Source organism: Salmo salar, chromosome 20, assembly GCF_965601325.2.
Source record: "Salmo salar chromosome 20, fSalSal1, whole genome shotgun sequence".
NCBI lineage: Eukaryota > Metazoa > Chordata > Actinopteri > Salmoniformes > Salmonidae > Salmo > Salmo salar.
Window position 1 is genome coordinate 46,201,983 of NC_138310.1, and position 21,111 is coordinate 46,223,093.

Consider the following 21,111-nt stretch of genomic DNA (forward strand, 5'->3'; position numbering starts at 1 on the left):
TTTCTACGTTGTTGAATAATAGTGAAGACCTCAACTATGAAATAACGCATATGGAATCATGTAGTAACTAAACAATTTTTTTAATTAAACAAATCAAAATATATTTGAGATTCTTCAAAGTAGCCAACCTTTTGCCTTGATGACAGCTTTGCACACTATTGGCATTCTCTCATCCAGCTTCATGAGGTAGTCACCCGGAATGCATTTCAATTAACAGGTGTGCCTTGTTAAAAGTTCATTTGTGGAATTTCTTTCCTTCTTAACCTCTTGGGGCTAGGTGGGACGCTAGCGTGCCACCCGTGGTGCACTCCATCAACAGCAGGTGCATTTCAAGAGCGGCAAATTTGAATCCAAATAAATGTCAAAATTCAAATTTTTCAAAAATACAACTATTTTACACCATTTGAAAGATAAACATCTCCTTAATCTAACCACGTTTTACGATTTCAAAAAGGTTTTACGGCGAAAGCATAAATTTAGAGTATGTTAGGACAGTACATTTACAAGAGTTGTGTGTAATGTTTTGTCAAGTCAAAGACAGGGTCACCAAAACCATAAAACCAGCTAAAATGATGCACTAACCTTTTACAATCTCCATCAGATGACACTCCTAGGACATTATGTTAGACAATGCATGCATTTTTAGTTCTATCAAGTTCATATTTATATCCAAAAACAGCGTTTTACTATGGCATTGATGTTGAGGAAATCGTTTCCCTCCAATAACCGGCAGTCAAGTCAGCGTCACAAATTAAATAATTAAAATTAGAAAACATTGGTAAAATATTATATTGTCATTTAAAGAATTATAGATTTACATCTCTTGAACTCAATCAACTTGCCAGATTTAAAAATAACCTTACTGGGAAATCACACTTTGCAATAATCTGAGCACTGCGCCCAGAAAAATACGCGTTGCGATACAGACTAGACGTCATGTTGGGGAGATCTAAAATCGAAAATACTATGTAAATAATCCATTACCTTTGATTCTCTTCATCAGATGTCACTTCCAGGTATCACAGGTCCATAACGAATGTAGTTTTGTTCAAAAAAGCTCATCATTTATGTCCAAAAATCTCCGTCTCGTTAGCACATGATGTAAGCCAGCCGGACTTCTCGTCATGAACGAGGGGAAAAAATATATTTCCGTTCGTTCAAACATGTCAAACGTTGTATAGCATAAATCATTAGGGCCTTTTTTAACCAGAACATGAATAATATTCAAGGTGGACGAATGCATACTCTTTTATAACGTATTGGAACGAGGGTACCCAACATGAACTCGCGCGCCAGGTGTCTAATGGGACATCATCGTTCCATGGCTCTTGTTCGGTCAGATCTCCCTCCAGAAGACTCAAAACACTTTGTAAAGGCTGGTGACATCTAGTGGAAGCAATAGGAAGTGCCAAAATATTCCTAAGCCCCTGTGTTTTTCAATGGGATAGGTTTAAAGTCAATACAACACATCAGGTATCCACTTCCTGTCAGAAAATGTCTCAGGGTTTTGCCTGCCAAATGAGTTCTGTTATACTCACAGACACCATTCAAACAGTTTTAGAAACTTTAGAGTGTTTTCTATCCATATATAATAAGTATATGCATATTCTAGTTACTGGGTAGGATTAGTAACCAGATTAAATCAGTACATTTTTTTTATCCAGACGTGCAAATGCTGCCCCCTAGACCCAACAGGTTAATGCATTTAAGCCGATCACTTATGTTGTGACAAGGTAGGGGTGGTATACAGAAGATAGCCCTATTTGGTAAAAGACCAAGTCCATATTATGGCAAGAACAGCTCAAATAAGCAAAGAGAAACTAAAGTCCATCATTACTTTAAGACATGAAGGTCAGTCTATCCGGAAAATGTCAAGAACTTTGAAAGTTTCTTCAAGTGCAGTTGCAAAAACCATTAAGCGCTATGATAAAACTGGCTCTCATGAGGACCGCCACAGGAAAGAAAGACCCAGAGTTACCTCTGCTGCAGAGGATAAGTTCATTAGTTAGCTGCACCTCAGATTGTAGGCCAAATAAATGCTTCACAGAGTTCAAGTAACAGACATCTCAACATCAACTGTTAAGAGGAGACTGTGTGAATCTGCCCTCATGGTGGAATTGCTGCAAAGAAACCACTACTAAAGGACACCAATAATAAGAAGAGACTTGCTTGGGCCAAGAAACCAGATCAATGAACATTAGACCAGTGGAAATCTGTACTTTGGTCTGATGAGTCCAAATTTGAGATATTTGGTTCCAACCACCTTGTCTTTGTGAGACACAGAGTAGGTGAACGGATGATCTCCGCATGTGTGGTTCCCACCTTGAAGCATGGAGGAGGAGGTGTGATGGTGTGGGCGAGTTGCTGATGACACTGTGATTTTTATTTAGAATTCAAGGCACACTTAACCAGCATGGCTACCACAGCATTCTGCAGCGAAACGACGTTCCATCTGGTTTGGGCTTAGTGCGCTTATAATTTGCTTTTCAAAAGGACAATGACACAAAACACACCTCCAGGCTGAGTAAGGGCTATTTGACCAAGGAGAGTGCTGCATCAGATGACCTGACCTCCACAATCACCTGACCTCAACCCAATTGAGATGGTTTGGTATGAGTTGGACTGCAGAGTGAAGGAAAAGCAGCCAACAAGTACTCAGCATATGTGGGAACTCCTTCAATACTGTTGGAAAAGCATTCCTCATGAAGCTGGTTGAGGGAATGCCAAGAGTGTGCAAAGTTGTCATCAAGGCAAAGGGTGGATACGTTGAAGAATCTCAAATGTAAAATATATTTTAATACTTTTTGGTTACTACATGATTCCATGTGTGATTTCACTGTTTTGATATCTTCACTATTATTCTGCAATGTAAAACAATAAAGAAAACCCTTGAATGATTAGGTGTGTCAACTTTTGACTGGTACTGTATGTCTGAAACACCTCTCATCAATCAGAATTATGTAGGGAGACTGGAAAAACAGCCCAAACAGTGTCTAGCTGTGAATGTTTAAGAAACAATTCAATTGCAAACCTCTTTAAAGTGCAAGTGCATAACAGACCTGCTACACTGGACTCGATGGATGCGCTTCAACTAGCCTACTTTTCCTCCAAATTGCTGCACAGCTCGTGAAGGTAAACACTTGATGTGGCTTGCGCTTCCTCTGGGATATGCTTCCGGTTTTAAAGTTAAAAACCTACAACGACGGGTTGCTTTTGTTAACCTCTATGGGCTAGGTGGGACGCTTGCGTCCCACCTACTCAACAGCCACTTTAAGCCTGTGGCGCGATTTTCAAAACCTTAAAAATCCTATTACTTCAATTTCTCAAACATATGACTATTTTACAGCTATTTAAAGACAAGACTCTCGTTAATCTAACCACACTGTCCGATTTCAAAAAGGCTTTACAACGAAAGCAAAACATTAGATTATGTCAGCAGAGTACCAAGCCAGAAATAATCAGACACCCATTTTTCAAGCCAGCATATAATGTCACCAAAACCCAGAAGACAGCTAAATGCAGCACTCACCTTTGATGATCTTCATCAGATGACAACCCTAGGACATTATGTTATACAATACATGCATGTTTTGTTCAATCAAGTTCATATTTATATCAAAAACCAGCTTTTTACATTAGCATGTGACGTTCAGAACTAGCATACCCCCCGCAAACTTCCGGGGAATTCGCTAACATTTTACTAAATTACTCACGATAAACGTTCACAAAAAGCATAACAATTATTTTAAGAATTATAGATACAGACCTCTATGCACTCGATATGTCCGATTTTAAAATAGCTTTTTGGTGAAAGCACATTTTGCAATATTCTAAGTACATAGCCCAGGCATCACGGGCTCGCTATTTAGACACCCGGCAAGTTTAGCACTCACCATAATCATATTTACTATTATAAAAGTTTGATTACCTTTTGTTGTCTTCGTCAGAATGCACTCCCAGGACTGCTACTTCAATAACAAATGTTGGTTTGGTCCAAAATAATCCATCGTTATATCCGAATAGCGGCGTTTTGTTCGTGCGTTCCAGACACTATCCGAAATGGTAAAGAAGTGTCGTGCGCATGGCGCAATTCGTGACAATAAAATTCTAAATATTCCATTACCGTACTTCGAAGCATGTCAGCCGCTGTTTAAAATCAATTTTTACGCCATTTTTCTCGTAGAAAAGCGATAATATTCCGACAGGGAATCTCCTTTTCGCAAACAGAGGAAAAAATCACAAAGGCGGGGGCGGTCGGGTCACGCGCATAAGCCCAGAGTCCCTTGATCGACCACTTGAGAAAGGCGATAATGTGTTTCAGCCTGGGGCTGGAATGACGACATTCTGTTTTTTCCCGGGCTCTGAGAGCCTATGGAAGACGTGGGAAGTGTCACGTTAGAGCAGAGATCCTTAGTAAAAGATAGAGATGGAAAAGAAGTTCAAGAAATGGTCAGACAGGCCACTTCCTGTAAAGGAATCTCTCAGGTTTTGACCTGCCATTTGAGTTCTGTTATACTCACAGACACCATTCAAACAGTTTTAGAAACTTTAGGGTGTTTTCTATCCATATGTAATAAGTATATGCATATTCTAGTTACTGGGTAGGAGTGGTAACCAGATTAAATCGGGTATGTTTTTTTATCCAGCCGTGTCAATACTGCCCCCTAGCCCTAACAGGTTTTTAAGTGAACACTATGCCTCCAGTGTCGCTGCACTGTGACTGACGCAGAGTCACGGTTGCGCTATGATGGTGGAAGGTGGTCCAAGATCTTATCACTGGCCCTTGCTATATGATCTGACTCATCAAGCAAAACATAAGTGTTGTGGCTTGATCTCAAGTCCTTGTATTTTGGATCAGACAGATACTAGTGCCGTATGGAGTTTCCTGTTTTCACTGCAGGTTCAACCTTGCCCTCAGTCGACACTGTCTGGCCTAAAAGGTAAAGCCAGTTTCTCGCACCCTGCCTTGCAATATTAAAGGGCAGTTCCAGACAGTCTAGGGTGAAAAAATGTCTGTCCCCAAGCTCTGTCAGAAATCCTGATTGGGTTTATTGGGGCAGAAACGGTGCCTTCCCCCTCAGGCTGTGACTGTAGGAGCTCCCTTTTCTTCTCACCAAGGCAATGCTTTGATGTCATAATTGGGGAGGGGCTGTGCCTGACAGTGCCTTAGCTTTGACCCTGCCACTTCAGCCTGGTAGTCAATCCACTGGCTCTCTTTTACCTCTATCTCTCTGTCCTCGGTAATCAACATGGAATCTTACAGGCAGAACAAGGGTCATGTCTTCCAAAGTCACTTGACTGGCAGTTTCTCTTTTCGCTTGTATCGTGACTCATCTTGACTTGGTTCTTGTAGCACATATCTTTTAGCTGTGCAAGACAGGTTGTAGCCTATTATATGGCACTATATATCTTTGAACGTTGTACTTTGACTCCTCTCTCAGACTTCACAAGTCAACCAATTGCTTTAGCCTAAATGCCCATAGGTCACATTGGTTCATTGGCTAATTGCAGGGGTGTCAAACTCATTCCATGGAGGCCCTAATGTCTGCAGGTTTTTGGTTTTTCCTTTCAATGAAGACCTAGACAACCAGGTGAGCGGAGTTCTTTACTAATTAGGGACCTTAGTTCATCAATCAACTACAAGGGAGGAGAAAAACCCCGCAGACAGTCTGCCCTCTATGGAATGAGTTTGAAACGTGGCTTATTGGCTTTGTGATTATGTTCACATGAAGGTAGCATTTCTTTGCACAGTATTGTATGTAATGTATAGCAACCATATATAATATTGTAACCTGTCTGTTCAATCAGACATTGCATTATCAACCTGAATCCCCCAAGAGAGTTTTTTAAATCATGAGCTGTGTGTGTTTGCGGGAGGACTTCTCCTCTGTTAGTGGAAAGACAGGTGATGTCATAGTTGTGACCACAGTGAGTGAGTGTGATGTTGGTGTGTGTAGTCTGATACAAACAGCATGTGTTCTCTCTCTCTCGCCCACATTGGCTCTGGAAACGTGAGTCACTTTTCTCCCAGCCCCTTGGGCCAGCTGCCCTGAGATCACCCGTTCACAGCTCTCAGATCATTGAGGATGTCAGAACAGAAGAAAGTTCCCCTCTCTCTCACTATAACACCTGTCTGTGCACTACTACACTGCTGCTGGAACCTTCCTTAAAATTACAGCAGTTAGCTCAAGATTTGGCCCAGTTTTAAGCTACACTTTGGCCTGGATGGAAAAGTAGTTGTAGGTATGTGTTGCAGCTACCTTTGTGCTGCTAAGCCCTAGTTGTTTGTCAGGTACCCAGTAGTAACGGTTCACCAAACCCTCAGTTCAGAACGTATTGCGGTTCTGTTTGGTTACGGTACAGCGGAAAAATGAAATGCCAACAGTTTCTGTAGTCAATTTTTGTTTATTTGGCAAAAGACCCTAAATTAAAAAGCACCCTATTTGTGGCCCAAGTTAGGGCTGGGCGATAGTTTGACAGTATTTTATGTTTCTTAATTTGCTTTATATGAGTAGTGCGTGATCCTAGGGTGGCAGCACACATTCTAAGTGATTTCAATGGGTCTTCCTCCATTTTGATTGTTTATACTGTTTTAATTCAACTTCAACCCAAAATAATTGAACATTTTCATACATTTCGGCATTTCCTGCACTCATTTGAGATCATTTCCATACTGCCATGTAAGGCTGTGCAATATTGGCAAACAATCTAGGCTTTATTTTTAACCAAATGTTGCAATTGGGATTTGGCTTGCGATTTAGAGCGAAACACTTGAACTGTTGGAATCATGTAAATAGAATGATTATTCTAATTCTACAGTTAGAATACAATAGTGGGCACTTTGACTACAGTGTTTGACACAACAACGAATCAAAATACCAGGGAGAAGTTATTGTGACAGGATAGGAACCAAAGTGTTTCCTAGGGGACCCTATAATATTTGGCTACAGTTGTTTTCTCATGTAGCTAACATATTCTTGATTCACGTATAATGCTTTGATTTAGGAGATACTGTTGCATGTTGATTTAGGTCTACAGCATTGCTAGTATTATCAGGCTGTATAGCTAATTACCTTTGCTCTGACTGAGTACATTTATTAGCTAGCTAGCAATTAGCATTAGTGATAGCAGGATTTAGGCCCACTTGCTAAGAAAAGACAAACTAGCTGTTTGCAGATGTAAGAAACACAAACTAAAAGTATAAATATAGAACCCTAGTGAATTTGTATTGAGAAGTAAAGTGAAAATGGCATCGTTGTCATCAACATTGTTGCATGTGCTGCATTGACCATGCAGACTATTTGCAAGTGTCTTGTGGTTAAGGAACAAATGCACTCCTAGATCTGTATGGGAAGCAGCATGGAGAGAGCGAGAGCGACTCAGAGATGACACAAGCAGCGAAGTAAGCTGTAAAGATTGATGTTACACACTGCGTATCACATTTAACAAATCAAACATTAAAATCCCGTTATAGAAGGTAAAGTAAAAACCCAAAACGATCCGTGCATCAATACCAGTATATCATAAAATACGGTATACTGCCCATCCCTACCCCCAAGTCCAGCTTCTGTGACAGAATTTACGATGTTCCTTACATTGTCTGTTGTAACAGGGATTGTTATGTTGGGCCTCTCAAGTAGCAGTCTTCACGGAACCGTTCCGAAATGGGCCTGGGGCTTTCCTACCCGGACCCAATATGCATAAAACATTTTTTTAATATAGAGACATGTTCCTAACGGACCCGATGACAACTGGACCAGTTCCATATAGACCTAGATCGGACCGGGTCTGGATCCGATCTGAGTGAGGGAAGCAGCATCCTATGGTTCTCCTAACGATGCATTTAGACTTAAGATGCTTTTGGGAAACCGGGCCCAGAGCTGATAAAGCACAAGGGAGAAACGTTCTGGCAGGCGGAGGAAGGGCCTTGCAGTGTGTGTGTGTGAGTTACACGGGTAGCTAGGTTATTTGACATCTATACTGAACAAAGACATAAATGCAACATGTAAAGTGTTTCATGAGCTGAAATAAAAGATTGCAGAAAAATATTATCTCAAATTCTGTGCACAAATGTATTTACATCCCTGTTTGTGAGCCTTTCTCCTTTGCCAAGATAATCCATCCACCTGACAGGAGTGGCATATCAAGAAGCTGATTAAACAGCATGATCATTACACAGGTACAGCTTGTGCTAGAGACAATATAAGGTCACTCTAAAATGTGCAATTTTGTCACACAACAAAATGCCACAGATGTCTCAAGTTTTGAGGGTGCGTGCAATTGGCATGCTGACTGCAGGAATGTCCACCAGAGCTGTTGTCAGAAAATTGAATGTTCATTTCTCTACCATACCGTTGTTTTAGAGAATTTAGCAGTACGTCCATCCGGCCTCACAACCGCAGACCATGTGTAATCATGCCAGCCCAGGACCTCCACACCCGGGTTTTTCACCTGCAGGATAGCCTGAGGCCAACCACCCGGACAGCTGAGAATTTCTGCGCAAACTGTCAGAAACCATTTCATGGTAGCGCAGCTGCATTCTCATCTTGACCTGACAGCAGTTTGGCACCGCAACCGACTTCAGTAGGCAAATCCTCACCTTCGATGGCCACTGGCACGCTGGAGAAGTGTGCTCTTCATGGATGAATCTTGGTTTCAACTGTACCGGGCAGATGAAATAAATGTGTATGGCATCGTGGGATCGAGCGGTTTGCTGCTGTCAATGTTGTGAACAGAGTGCCACATGGTGGGGGTTATGGTATTGGCAGGAATAAGCTACGGACAACAAACACAATTGCATTTTATCAAAGGCAATTTGAATGCTCAGAGATACCGTGGTGAGATCCTGAGGCCCGTTGTCGTGCCATTCATCCTCCACCATCTCCCCATGTTTCAGCATAATAATGCACGGCCCCATGTCGCAAGTATCTGTGTACAATTCCTGGATGCGGAAAATATTCCAGTACTTCCATGGCCTGCAAACTCACTAGACATGTCACCCGTTGAGCATGTTTGGGATGCTCTGGATTGATGTGTACGACAGAGCGTTCCAATTCCCGCCAATATCCAGCAACTTCGCATAGCCATTGAAGAGGAGTGGGACAACATTCCACTGGCCACAACCAACAGCCTGATCAACTCTATGTGAAGGAGATGTGGCACGCAGCATGAGGCAAATAGCAGTCACACCAGATACTAACTGGTTTTCTGATCCAAGCCCCTCCTTTTTTTATTTTAAGGTATCTGTGAACAACAGATGCATATCTGTATTCCCAGTCATGTGAAATCCATAGATTAGGGCCTAATTAATTCATTTCAATTGACTGATTTCCCTATATGTACTGTAACTCAGTAAAATCTTTGAAATTGTTGCATGTTGCGTTTTTATATTTTTGTTCAGTGTAATTTGATGATGTAGTACCGGTCTTGACTGCATCAAACCGAGAGAAGCTGGTTAGCTAAGCTAGCCATGTTAGGTAGCTAGCTAGGCTAATTGGGGCTGCATTCGCTTTCTCCATGTCCTACAGTTACAAATAACACCTCCATTCAGATTATTAAGTAGCAGCATACTTGTTGGCTCTTGGTCGTTGTAGCATACAGTTGAAGTCGGAAGTTTATATACACCTTAGCCAACTACATTAAAACTCAGTTTTTCACAATTCCTGACATTTAATCCGAGTAAAAAGTCCCTGTTTTAGGTCAGTTAGGATCACCACTTTATTTTAAAAATGTCAAATGTCAGAATAATAGTAGAGAATTATTTATTATATTTCATCACATTCCCAGTGCGTCAGAAGTTTACATACACTCAATTAGTATTTGGTAGCGTTGCCTTTAAATTGTTTAACTTGGGTCAAATGCTTCAGGTAGCCTTCCACAAGCTTCCCACAATAAGCTCCTGACAGAGCTGGTGTAACTGAGTCAGGTTTGTAGGCCTCCTTGCTCGCACATACTTTTTCAGTTCTGCCCACAAATTCTCTATAGGATTGAGGTCAGGGCTTTGTGATGGCCACTCCAATACTTTGACTTTGTTGTCCTTTTCCTCTGAATCAGGGTAACAGCATTGCTACTTCCTCTTACAGTTCACTGTTTTCTATCCCCCCAGCCACTCCTCTCTTGTCGAAAATGACTCACAGACAAGCTCTGTTTTTCGGCGTCCTCCTCTGTTTGGGGTGTCCCTGAACCAGGCCCTTTTGGCACATTGCCAGTTTCCCAAGAAAACACAAACCCTCAATTGAGTATTCAAGTCTGGCCCCGCCTTTACTGCCCCTCCCATTCCCCACCTTCTTCTCTGCTGCTCCCTTTAGTTCCTCCCACTTTGTCCTCTTCCTACTAACTCCCCCCTTCTCCACCGCTTCTTCCAATGTGAATCCTGGTCCGGGCGCCTATAGCTGGATGTTTTGTGAGGATTCTGCCCCGCTGGCATAACAGTGCAGTGAGAAACCTGGCAAAAACATCCAGGGACATTCAGGCAGAAGGCCATGAGTTCACAACAGACATTTGTCTTTGTAATAATTTTTTTTCTCTACACTGACTTTTAAATTAAAAAAAAATGTTTTACAAAGAGCACGTGTGTGCCTACGTTGAAAAAATGTAGGAGCTCACAAAGAATTTTAGGAGGACAATTAAAATATTTTATGCAACAAAGCATTTTCTTTGTAGTAATGGTGCAAGCATGACGGTCATGAATCTGCGTTCAGTGTATTCTACATGGCACTCAGGGGCTGCAACAACTATCATCTGGGTGCTACTTTTTTTTAAATAGGTGCTCTGGTGCTCCGAAATGTAAAATTCCAGGTCACACAGCTAAATATTTAGGTGCATATGCAAGTAAAATGGTCACACTGTAGAGCCCTGCTTTCTTGAAATACAGCCCAATATCTTTATATAGCATTCAGGAAGCCTTCTAGCAAATGCTTTTGCTCAATGATGATGAATGTTGGTTTTGAAAGTTAACAGATACTGGTAGCGTATATTCTTTTTGAGAGCGACTGCTCTTCGTTTTCTTTCCGTTTCTCCTATGATTCACTGAGGGAGAGAACAACACATCTTCAAGCTATGATTATAAGTCCCTGGGTTTAACCTCATTGAGGTTGTTTGTGCTTACTTTTCCATTTCTCCTCTATGGCTTTTTGATGGAGTTGCAGGCAGCCGTCTCTGGAACTTATTACAGTCTGAGAACATTTCATAAATGGGCCATTCAGCTCGTCATTGCCTCGCTGAATGGGATTCAGTGTCGCTAGAAAAGAGATTTAATATGGGTAGTTGGTGAGACAAATGTCTCATACGGTCGACATTCACTCTTACAAACAACAATACAAAATTTGGTCTCACTTCAGTATTGCTGGAGAGGAACTGGAACTTTAGTTTACTAGTTGGTCTTTAGCCTACTAGTTCAGCTTCATGCGTAAATCAATTTGAATTCGATCACCTTTTGATGGCACACCTTTTTGATTTGAACGAAACCTTCCATACATATTTTCCCATTGTAGAAATACTCAAAAAGTTAGTTTTTGGACTTGAATGCCAAAACAATTGAGATAAACCTATTTTGCATACCCCACCATACTATGAGACATCCATGTCCTCATCACTGGAAAAGATAAACGGTTGAGATTGATATAATTTAGAAGTTAGCAAAAAGGACTATTAAACTATTTAATTTATTAGAAAGGGGAAAAAAAAGAAAATGTTATACCTTAAATGTAAATGATCTAAAAAAGTTTTTTTTTTCTTCTTCTTCAAAAAGTCACTTTCTGACCACTGCCATGGGAAAACATGTATGGAAAGTGTTTTTTTTTTTGTTTTAAATCAAGACATGCTGTCAAAAGGTGATGTACCCTTTATGTATTTGTAACCCATCACCCCTTTTTATGAGACAGTACCAATGATTTAGTTTACTTAAATCAGCCTAAACTCACTTATAGGTCTGATTTTCAAGAGGTAGCCTCATTATTATATTGAGTCATGCCTAAGAAGGCTGCAGCTTACCCAAGTCATTAATAAGGAGCTTGTTTAGGCTTTGTGTTTGAAAACCGTAGTCATCAGAATAAGTTGTACCCACAGACTGGGGAAACTCCCTGAATCTTAACTAGGGCCCTATAAAATCTGCGATACGGAGAACGTAGACAGAATCGCGGAATCCAGACATTAAAATGCAATTCAACAACCTACATCCCACTGCTGGCTTGCCAGTAAAGCTAAGCAGGGTCGGTCCCTGTAACTATTCCCCAGGTCGTTGCTGTAAATGAATGTGTTCAGTCAATTTAACACCAATTTATATCGCAAAATTACAAATACAGTGCACATTTTCCACATTTTGTTAGGTTACAGCCTTACTCAACAAAAAAAATTATCCTCATCAATCGAGACAATGCCTCATAATGACAAAGCAAAAACAGGTTTCTAAATTACATTTACATAAGTATTCAGACCCTTCACTCCGTACTTTGTTGAAGCACCTTTGGCAGCGATTACAACCTTGAGTTATCTTGGGTATGACACTACAAGTTTGGCACACCTGTATTTGGGCAGTGTCTCCCACTCCTCTCTGCAGTTGCTGCACAGCTGTTTTCTGATCTCTCCAGAGATGTTCGATCGGGTTCAAGTCTGGGCTCTGGATGGGCCACTCAAGGACATTGACACTTGTCCCGAAGCTACTCCTGCGTTGTCTTGGTTGTGTGCTTTGGGTCGTTGTCCTGTTGGAAGGTGAACCTTCACCCCAGTCTGAGGTCCTGAGCGCTCTGGAGCAAGTTTTCATCAAGAATCTCTCTTTATTTTTGCTTCGTTCGTCTTTCCCTACATCCTGACTAGTCTCACAGTCCCTGCCGCTGAAAAACATCCCCACAGTATGATGCTGTCACCACATGTTTCCTCCAGACGTGACGCTTGGCATTCAGGCCAAAGAGTTCAGTCTTGGTTTCATCAGACCAGAGAATCTTGTTTCTTATGGTCTGAGAGTCCTTTAGGGGCCTTTTGGCAAAATCCAAGTGGGCTGTCATGTGCATTTTACTGAGGACTGGCTTCTGTCTGGCCACTCTACCATAAAGGCCTGATTGCTAGAGTGCTGCAGAGATGGTTGTCCTTCTGGAAGGTTCGCCCATCTCTGCAGAGGAACTCTGGAGCTTTGTCAAAGTCCCGATTTTGCTCAGTTTGGCTGGCCGGCCGGCCAGCTCTAGGAAGAGTCTTGGTAGTTCCAAACTTCTTCCATTTAAGACTTATGGCGGTCACTGTGCTCTTGCGGACCTTCAATGCTGCAGAAATGTTTTCATACCCTTCCCCAGATCTGTGCCTCAACACAATCCTGTCTCGGCGCTCTACGGACAATTCCTTCGACCTCATGGCTTGGGACCTCATATAGACAGGTGTGTTCCTTTCCAAATCATATCCAATCAATTGAATTTATCACCGGTGGACTCCAAGTTGTAAAAACATCTCAAGGATGATCAATGGAAACAGGATGCACCTGAGCTCAATTTCAAGTCTCATAGCAAAGGGTCTGAGTACTTGTGTAAATATGGTATTCCTAAAATCTGTTTTTGCTTTGTCATAAAGAGGTATTGAGTAAAACATTTCATTTAATCCATTTTATAATAAGGCTGTAATGTAACAAAATGTGGAAAAAGCGAAAGGATCTGAAAACTTTGAACTTAGGGAATTAACTAAATGTATTGGAAAGTAATTACTATGCCCATGTTTATCATAAGACATGAATAGAATGCATCAGTGTTTTATATTTCATGCAACTTTCTGAGGAGGCAACAAGAATTCCCCGTCTATGTGTTGTGCTCGCGTCTACCACTTTGTGTAGCAGGTAGCGATGATGCTAATGAAGAGTCTTCTGGTAGATGGAAAACTTTCCCAAATGTTAAATTTTTTTACTGGACCGTGAGTTCTGTGTGCATAAATGAGAATAATTTGCTGGTGTCAAACCTTGAATGAAAACATGATATGTATTTTGAAATCTGAGAAACCGCTCTTTCAAGTGATTTGACATACAATGGCACCACATCAATCAAATTGTAATCAGTCAAGAAAAAACACTTGTCAAAATGTGTATCTTATATGAAAATCAATGCTTTTCTCCCCAACAAGTGCCATTTATCTAACTTTCTAATGGCGATAGAGAAAAACGGAGTCTTCATTATTTTGTAAGGTTTGATCATCTGAAATCAGAATATAAATACCTTTTACTGTGAATGAGTTAGATGTTTTAGTGACCGGTTATATTTTTCTGTGATCGACACTTATCTTATCTGGATAGTATATTAAACACATATCTGCACCCTCAAAAAAAACAAATATCATTTAGTTTTACATATGTTAAGGAAAGACAAACAAGTGATATAATATTAATAAAACAAGAATAATATTAGAGGGAATACATTTTCTCATTCAAACCTGAAAATGAAGACTAATTTATATCGCTTTCATAACCATAATATGATACAGCATTCATTTCAGGGCTACTTTAATCAACATTTTTACTGGAATTACAAAATCTGAAACAATACCAGGCATATAACAACAATTGGCTTTTTTACATTTTCAATTTCTACATTCAACTAGCATATTGTCTATCACACGAAGATTCAGAAAGGGAACAATTCCAAAAGCACAACATTATTTTAGTCATTACATTTCCAAGTCCTTCATATCTCCAAGGTCATTAGTCATGAAGAAAGGGAAAACATGCAAGGGAGAGGGAACATGCAGGAAAGGGAAACATACAAGAGAGGTAAAATTACTACTTAATATCTGAGCTACATCCGAGTCCCTTTTACTAGTGCCTTTTTCCGCAATAAGTCCGTCACTGGAATGCCACAACCTAAAACAATTTCGGGCCTCTCCGATGCAAAACCGTTTGCCCTCGTATTCAAGTGCCACACAAACAAACCAGGTCCTGTTGTCCTTTATCTTTCCTGTAACAATATCTAGAGGGGGCCTGTAAACTAGGCACGTGCTGTGTGTGAAAAGATGAGCTTACAGTTTTCACAGGCAAAGGTGTGTTGATAGATGGATACCTGTCATTAACATCAATACCTAACCAATGAGCAAAGTACTTTCGGAATGTAATCTGTCAGTAACCAGTTTGACAACTGCAATGTGAACACAGTGTAAAAAGTGTTTTCCACCACTTATGGGTCTTCTGCAAAACATTGTAGGAGTTGATCACTTGATCAGACTTGTCAACCCCACCCATCTGTTTATTTTAATCGTGGATTACAGCAGGCTGGCAGACCACTTTCCTATTCCAAACATCATCCTCTAGCCGCTTTACTTGAGTGGAATCCTTTGCACTGGGAAAATTGGAAAGGCAAGTGACAGTACGTGTCTCTCTCCACTGTATGGCCAATACATTGCCGTCTAACCTACACAAATGCATATCCCCACACTCAGTTTGATGCTCTCACTTTTGAAAGTCCTTAAATGTGTCAGGAAACTGATTCCAGTTTACCCTAGAAGTCCCACATGCATTGAAACTCTGTTTTCTCAGACTACTTACGCACGGGGGTGATGTATAAAAGTTGTCGAACCAAACCTATCCGTGGTTTGCATATGGCCCAACTAATTCCTCAACTTTCCTGGCTAGGTGAACCACACAACCATCCCAACTGCCGGTGTAAACATTGACATTTAAAATGTAGCCTGTGTCAGAACAAGCAATGACCCATAATTTAAATCCCCACCTAGTTGGCTTCCCTTATCATATAGTGCTTGAATCCTGATCGCCCCTTTGATTTGACCATGCGCTCATCTATGGCTTCATTGTGGTTTGCTGATATAGCTTTTTACAAATCTTTTTCAGGTGGTCCAGTAAGTACTGCGGTTTTCTAAGCCTATCTGCATTATCCTCAGTGGCAGGATCCACATGTAACGCAGCCAAGAGAACTTTGAAGCGATTACCCTAGAACCCTGGAGAGACTTTGTACCCCAGTATCGATGAAGGTCAGACTACCTAGATCTAAACCAACTGGACGTTCTGCCTGAAAGGGATAGATTCCGGTACCCATGTATCAACATTATCATAGGACTGAAACATGCTATTGGGCAAGACCGTGTGTTTACACTTACGGGGATATGGAGCACGAACGTGAAGACAAGATGAGAGAAAATAGATAATTGTTAGTATACTTAATAATATATATTTTTAAAACATAGTCCTTTTCCAATTGTATTTATTTTATTTTGTATTTCACCTTTATTTAACCAGGTAGGCTAGTTGAGAACAAGTTCTCATTTGCAACTGCGACCTGGCCAAGACAAAGCATAGCAATTTAACACATACAACAACACAGAGTTACACATGGAATAAACAAAACAGAGTCAATAATACAGTAGAACAAAAGAAAACAAAACGTCTATATACAGTGAGTGCAAATTAGGTAAGTTAAGGCAATAAATAAGCCATGGTGGCGAAGTAATTACAATATAGCAATTAAACACTGGAATGGTAGATGTGCAGAAGATGAATGTGCAAGTAGAGATACTGGGGTGCAAAGGAGCAAGATAAATAAATAAAATAAATAAATACAGTATGGGGATGAGGTAGGTAGATAGATGGGCTGTGTACAGGTGCAGTGATCTGTGAGCTGCTCTTACAGCTGGTGCTTAAAGCTAGTGAGGGAGATATGAGTCTCCAGCTTCAGAGATTTTCGCAGTTTGTTCCAGTCATTGGCAGCAGAGAACTGGAAGGAAAGACGACCAAAGGAGGAATTGGCTTTGGGGTTGACCAGTGAGATATACCTGCTGGAGCGCGTGCTACGAGTAGGCCAATATATCAAGGCCTGATGATATATAACAATAACATGTCTTAGGCTATTCTTTGGAGGGGTTGTCACTGATTTACAGCGGTGTTTGTTTAGACCATGAGACATCCCAAAAATCGGTTTTCTCACAAAACACGATGATGTTCTCTGTTTTGCTCTACGAATCCACAAGTCTCAGGAGAATCATCTGAAGTCGGTACATCTGCCAACTTCTGTCTGTAGCGTCCGGACCATTTGGGCTAAACACTAATATGACCCCTCTGTGCAAAGGTGAGACTGTTTTTGTTTTGTTTTGCTCTAGGGTGCCCACAGGCCTCACAAGACTTGTCTGGTCCCGTGGTACCAGTAAAAAAAAATTAAGGCCAAAAATATATTTTCTGCAAGTATTTTTTTAATTTTATACTTCAAGCGGCCTTAAAACTCTAAATCAAATAGCTAAATGATCCTTGGTATGACCTTCTTAAAACAATTCCATGTAGCTTAGTCGAAACTCCCCTCCCTTGGCTAAGACATGGCTTAGACTCTGATGGGATAATGCAGACATTATAACCTATCAAAAGAGGGGTTTTATGAACAGATTCTTTATTGTAGTGCAGAGATATTGTGACAAACATCGAAAACATGTTTCAGATTTGTATTTTATTTTTATGAATGGGCTGGAAAGAGTTAAATGTCAACTACAAAGTAGCCTATGCTTACCTGGTAGAATTATATCATGATTATCAATCCAGTGGGTATTTGTTTCGTGAACTCTACCATCACTTGCACTACGCAAAAACACAGCTATATACCATTTTTCCCAGACTGCAAAAGTTGTCATCTGATGTGGTTTAAGCATTGTTGTGGAAATCCAAGTTAATCATTTTTCTATTCAAATCTTGTGGTTTCTGAGAGCGAAAACCTGACAAAACAGGGGGAAACGGAAACCTGGAAAAACAAAATGGAGAGAACTGAATTTGGGGAGAATCAGGCAAAACATTCAACAGATTTTATAGGGCCCTACTTAACTGGATCATAATGGCTAATCCTTCAAGTGGTCTCTTTCACTTCCTGGACCCTGTGATAATGCGGGCTTAGCACTGTTTGCTGACAACTGAAGCAAGCTTAAAAAGTTAATAGGGAATGAGTGAGATTTTCCAAATCCTGACTGGTGCTGCCTTTTCTCCTCGGAGCCGCAGTGCTGCCTGCTACCTCTGCAGCCTGGACGTTTCTAACTCAGGAAACGGGAGCTATGCCAGGAGTGCTCATTGTTTCTGGGAATCTGTCCCTGTTTTCAGCCTTGGTGCTGGTGAGGTTAGCTTTCCCCCCCCAAGTCTGGGTCAGGGCCCTTGTTTAAGGAAAATAAAAAGGGGGAAAATGGCATGATATGGATGTGTCTGTTCTCTGGCCTGTTTTTTTTTATCCTTCATGGGATAGCCTATTTATTAATTTGGGTTATAAAAATGGATCATTAAAATTATTAGCATTGGTACATAGTTACCAATGCTAACCTAAGCTATAATGGCTTGCTGAAGCGCTTATTCAGCCTTCTACATGGGCTTGACCGGCTTGTTCACTGTCATTACTTCACAGCCACAGGAAATTCACTTCTAAAGAACTAGCCTAATCCACACATGGCCAACAAAGATCAATGACAGTTCCTCCTCAGTTGTTTCCTCATGAGAACACTCAAACTGCTGGAACCTGCCTCATTATTGATGTGATGGAGCTTAAATGAACAGCATAGAATCTGCTTTTTTTATTTTAAAGTCAATCATTGTGATTAATGGTCTTAGCTCTTCCAATCAAGCAACCAATGCTTCTCTAGAAAAGTTCCCTATTTCAATATATTGATACCCTACTTTACCCCCTACCCCACTTACAGACACTAATCCCTGCAAGGCACTACATACAGGCAGCCAGCCAGTCTGCATCCCAGTCGACAGACTGAGCAGAGCATGACTCAGATTTTATGATCATGACAGTGGTCTGTTTTTGAACTGTAAAGGACACAATTGGATAAGATCTGAGAAGGGGGGGGGGGATTTGACCTGGCAAAGCCTTTAATCTTTGAGCTGCTGCTGTCTGTATTAAAGAAAGCTGGTGTAGTTTCACCAGGATTATGATGTTTACGAGGGTCAGTCTCGGGAGGCGCTTCAGTAGACCTCTTGTTTTTGCTGCTCCCAAAACCCCTTGCAAAGTACCTGCATTGTACTGTACAGGCTCACATGTTCTTGTTTGAATCTGCTGTCTGCTGATGTTGTCATCACTCTATGATGTTGCTCGAATCGGATTATGTTGATGATTGACACTCTCCCCTCTTTTACCCTGCAGGTTTCCCAATAAAGCAAACAGGTAAGAAACCTCATTTCATACAACCAAGCGGTAAGCTGTTTTATACGTGTGTTTCTGACGTTTCTACCCAACACAGAAGTAATGTTGTAGGCCTAACCACCAACAGAACACACAGGCCAGATGAAGGAAATGAAGCGGTCTTTAGGAGAAGCCTGCCTGCTACACACACCACACACACACACACACACACACACACACACACACACACACACACACACACACACACACACACACACAGTGGTCCTCCTCACTCAGAGTTCAGCGTCAGACAGGGGAGGGGGACAAAGGGGTCCTTCTTTTAGCACGGCCCATCTCTGCCTAGTCCGGAGAGAAAACAGAGGCCTTTTACAGCCACATGTATGCAGAGCAGGGTCCAGGGTCTGGCCTTATGACATTCCTCTGACGAGGGCCCATTCACTCGCTCCTCCAGCTCTTACAGACCCACTCAGCAGCACAGCCAGTCCAGATCATCTGTCAAATGCAGTTATCATATTCATAAGATGTCACCTCGTCGTTGATGGGATGGCCATTGAGTGAACAATTAAGTTTCTTTGTTTTGTGCTTGTGGATATTCCCATCAGCATTGCAGTTATTGGTAGCACTCCCCGACATTTAAATTGTATGTTATGTTTCCTATAGAAAAAGGACAGTTGTCAGTGTTGTAGGCCTAGTAGCTGCTCACAAGTAACATATTGTGTTCTTCGATAGCACACTGGCTGTGCTCCTCAATTCTCATCAGGTTAACTCTTATGGTTTACGTTTTTCAGACGTTTCCTTGTTTTTACAAAGCTCTCTCTCTTTTCAGAAGCAGTAGCATTCTCAGTAAAGATCACCCCCCTGATAAGAAACCCAAAAGTGATAAACCGGCAGTCTCCTCTTCACATGAGTTTGACCCTACAGGTAAACTTTCTGACACACACACGTACACACACAGATGAATGTTTTGCAATCGGCATGATGGGATGGTGAGAGTCGATGGTGTATGCTATGCACTATGCTTTATGTTCACTGTGTGGATATGCACTGTTTTTTATCTCTGATCTGCTCCTGAATTTCTGAACCTTTAAGGCCACCATGTCTTTATTAGGTCTTGCAGAAGTCTCGCTCTATTTGATTAAGCGCAGATCTTTGCACAATCACGTCTTCTGTTCAGTGTTATTGTACACAAACTGTTTGGTGTCCTTAATGCCAAGTGAAAAAAAACACCAGACAACTTTTTCGTTCATTCACACTATTGAAATCTGGGCGTATAAGAGAAAAAGCACAGATTATGTTTGGGTATGATGACTCATCACTAGCTCTCTTTATTCTCATCAAACAACCAGGGTGATTTAAAGATAGAATTTTCATGCCCTCCAACTTATCTCAGAATGACGCAACGAACACGGACAAGACGTGTTCTGCGAGAGGTTACCCAAGACAAGTCTCGGAGTGGTTGTATCACTTCCGTTCATTTTCTTCTGACGTTTAGGCCCACACTCTAGTCTCATTCTGTCAGGCTAAAGCACAGTTACGTAGAGAAGCAGCAAGCAATGTATTCCAATCTTTAGTGGAGTAATATTATCAAATAATTATTCCCGTTGAAAGATGAGAGATTGGATGAGGTTTCATTCCGATGGACTTTTCTTTACCCCTGTTGCATGTGCACGTTTCTTACTCTGTATTTCACCTTTTGGCTTGCCTTTTTGTGTTGCATGATTCCTATTTCCTAACAATGATATCCCCAAATAGTTTTCAAGCGCCATCTTTCTTTAACGTGATCAGGATTTCTAAATGAATTGGCTGTTTTTTGGGGTTTAAGTCAGTTGTCTCAGTGCTAGTCTCAAGACATTATCTTTCACTGGCATGTTAATAGTTAACAATAACAACAGAGTGTACTTGAGATTGGACTTGGGTTTGGATGGAATACTACCATTTTAACTCTCTATTGTCACAGAATGTCATTATAAGCAGAGGCATATATTTTTCGTAGTGTAAAATAATTGTGCAAAGAAATTTGCGTTAAGGA

The 21,111-nt window shown here is 41.0% G+C and overlaps 1 protein-coding gene across 4 annotated transcripts in view; it reads left to right on the forward strand.

Moving 5' to 3' along the window:
* Nucleotides 1-21,111, forward strand: part of arhgef12a (Rho guanine nucleotide exchange factor 12a) — a 76,686-nt gene that overhangs the window by 22,799 nt on the left and 32,776 nt on the right. For 2 of the 4 annotated variants that reach the window (XM_045703469.2, XM_045703467.2), the window contains 2 exons: nt 19,083-19,103; nt 19,909-20,003. In XM_045703469.2, the coding sequence (XP_045559425.1) occupies nt 19,083-19,103; nt 19,909-20,003 (116 nt within the window). The remainder of the gene's footprint in view (nt 1-19,082; nt 19,104-19,908; nt 20,004-21,111) is intronic. The other 2 variants (XM_045703468.2, XM_045703470.2) reach the window with 1 other exon arrangement.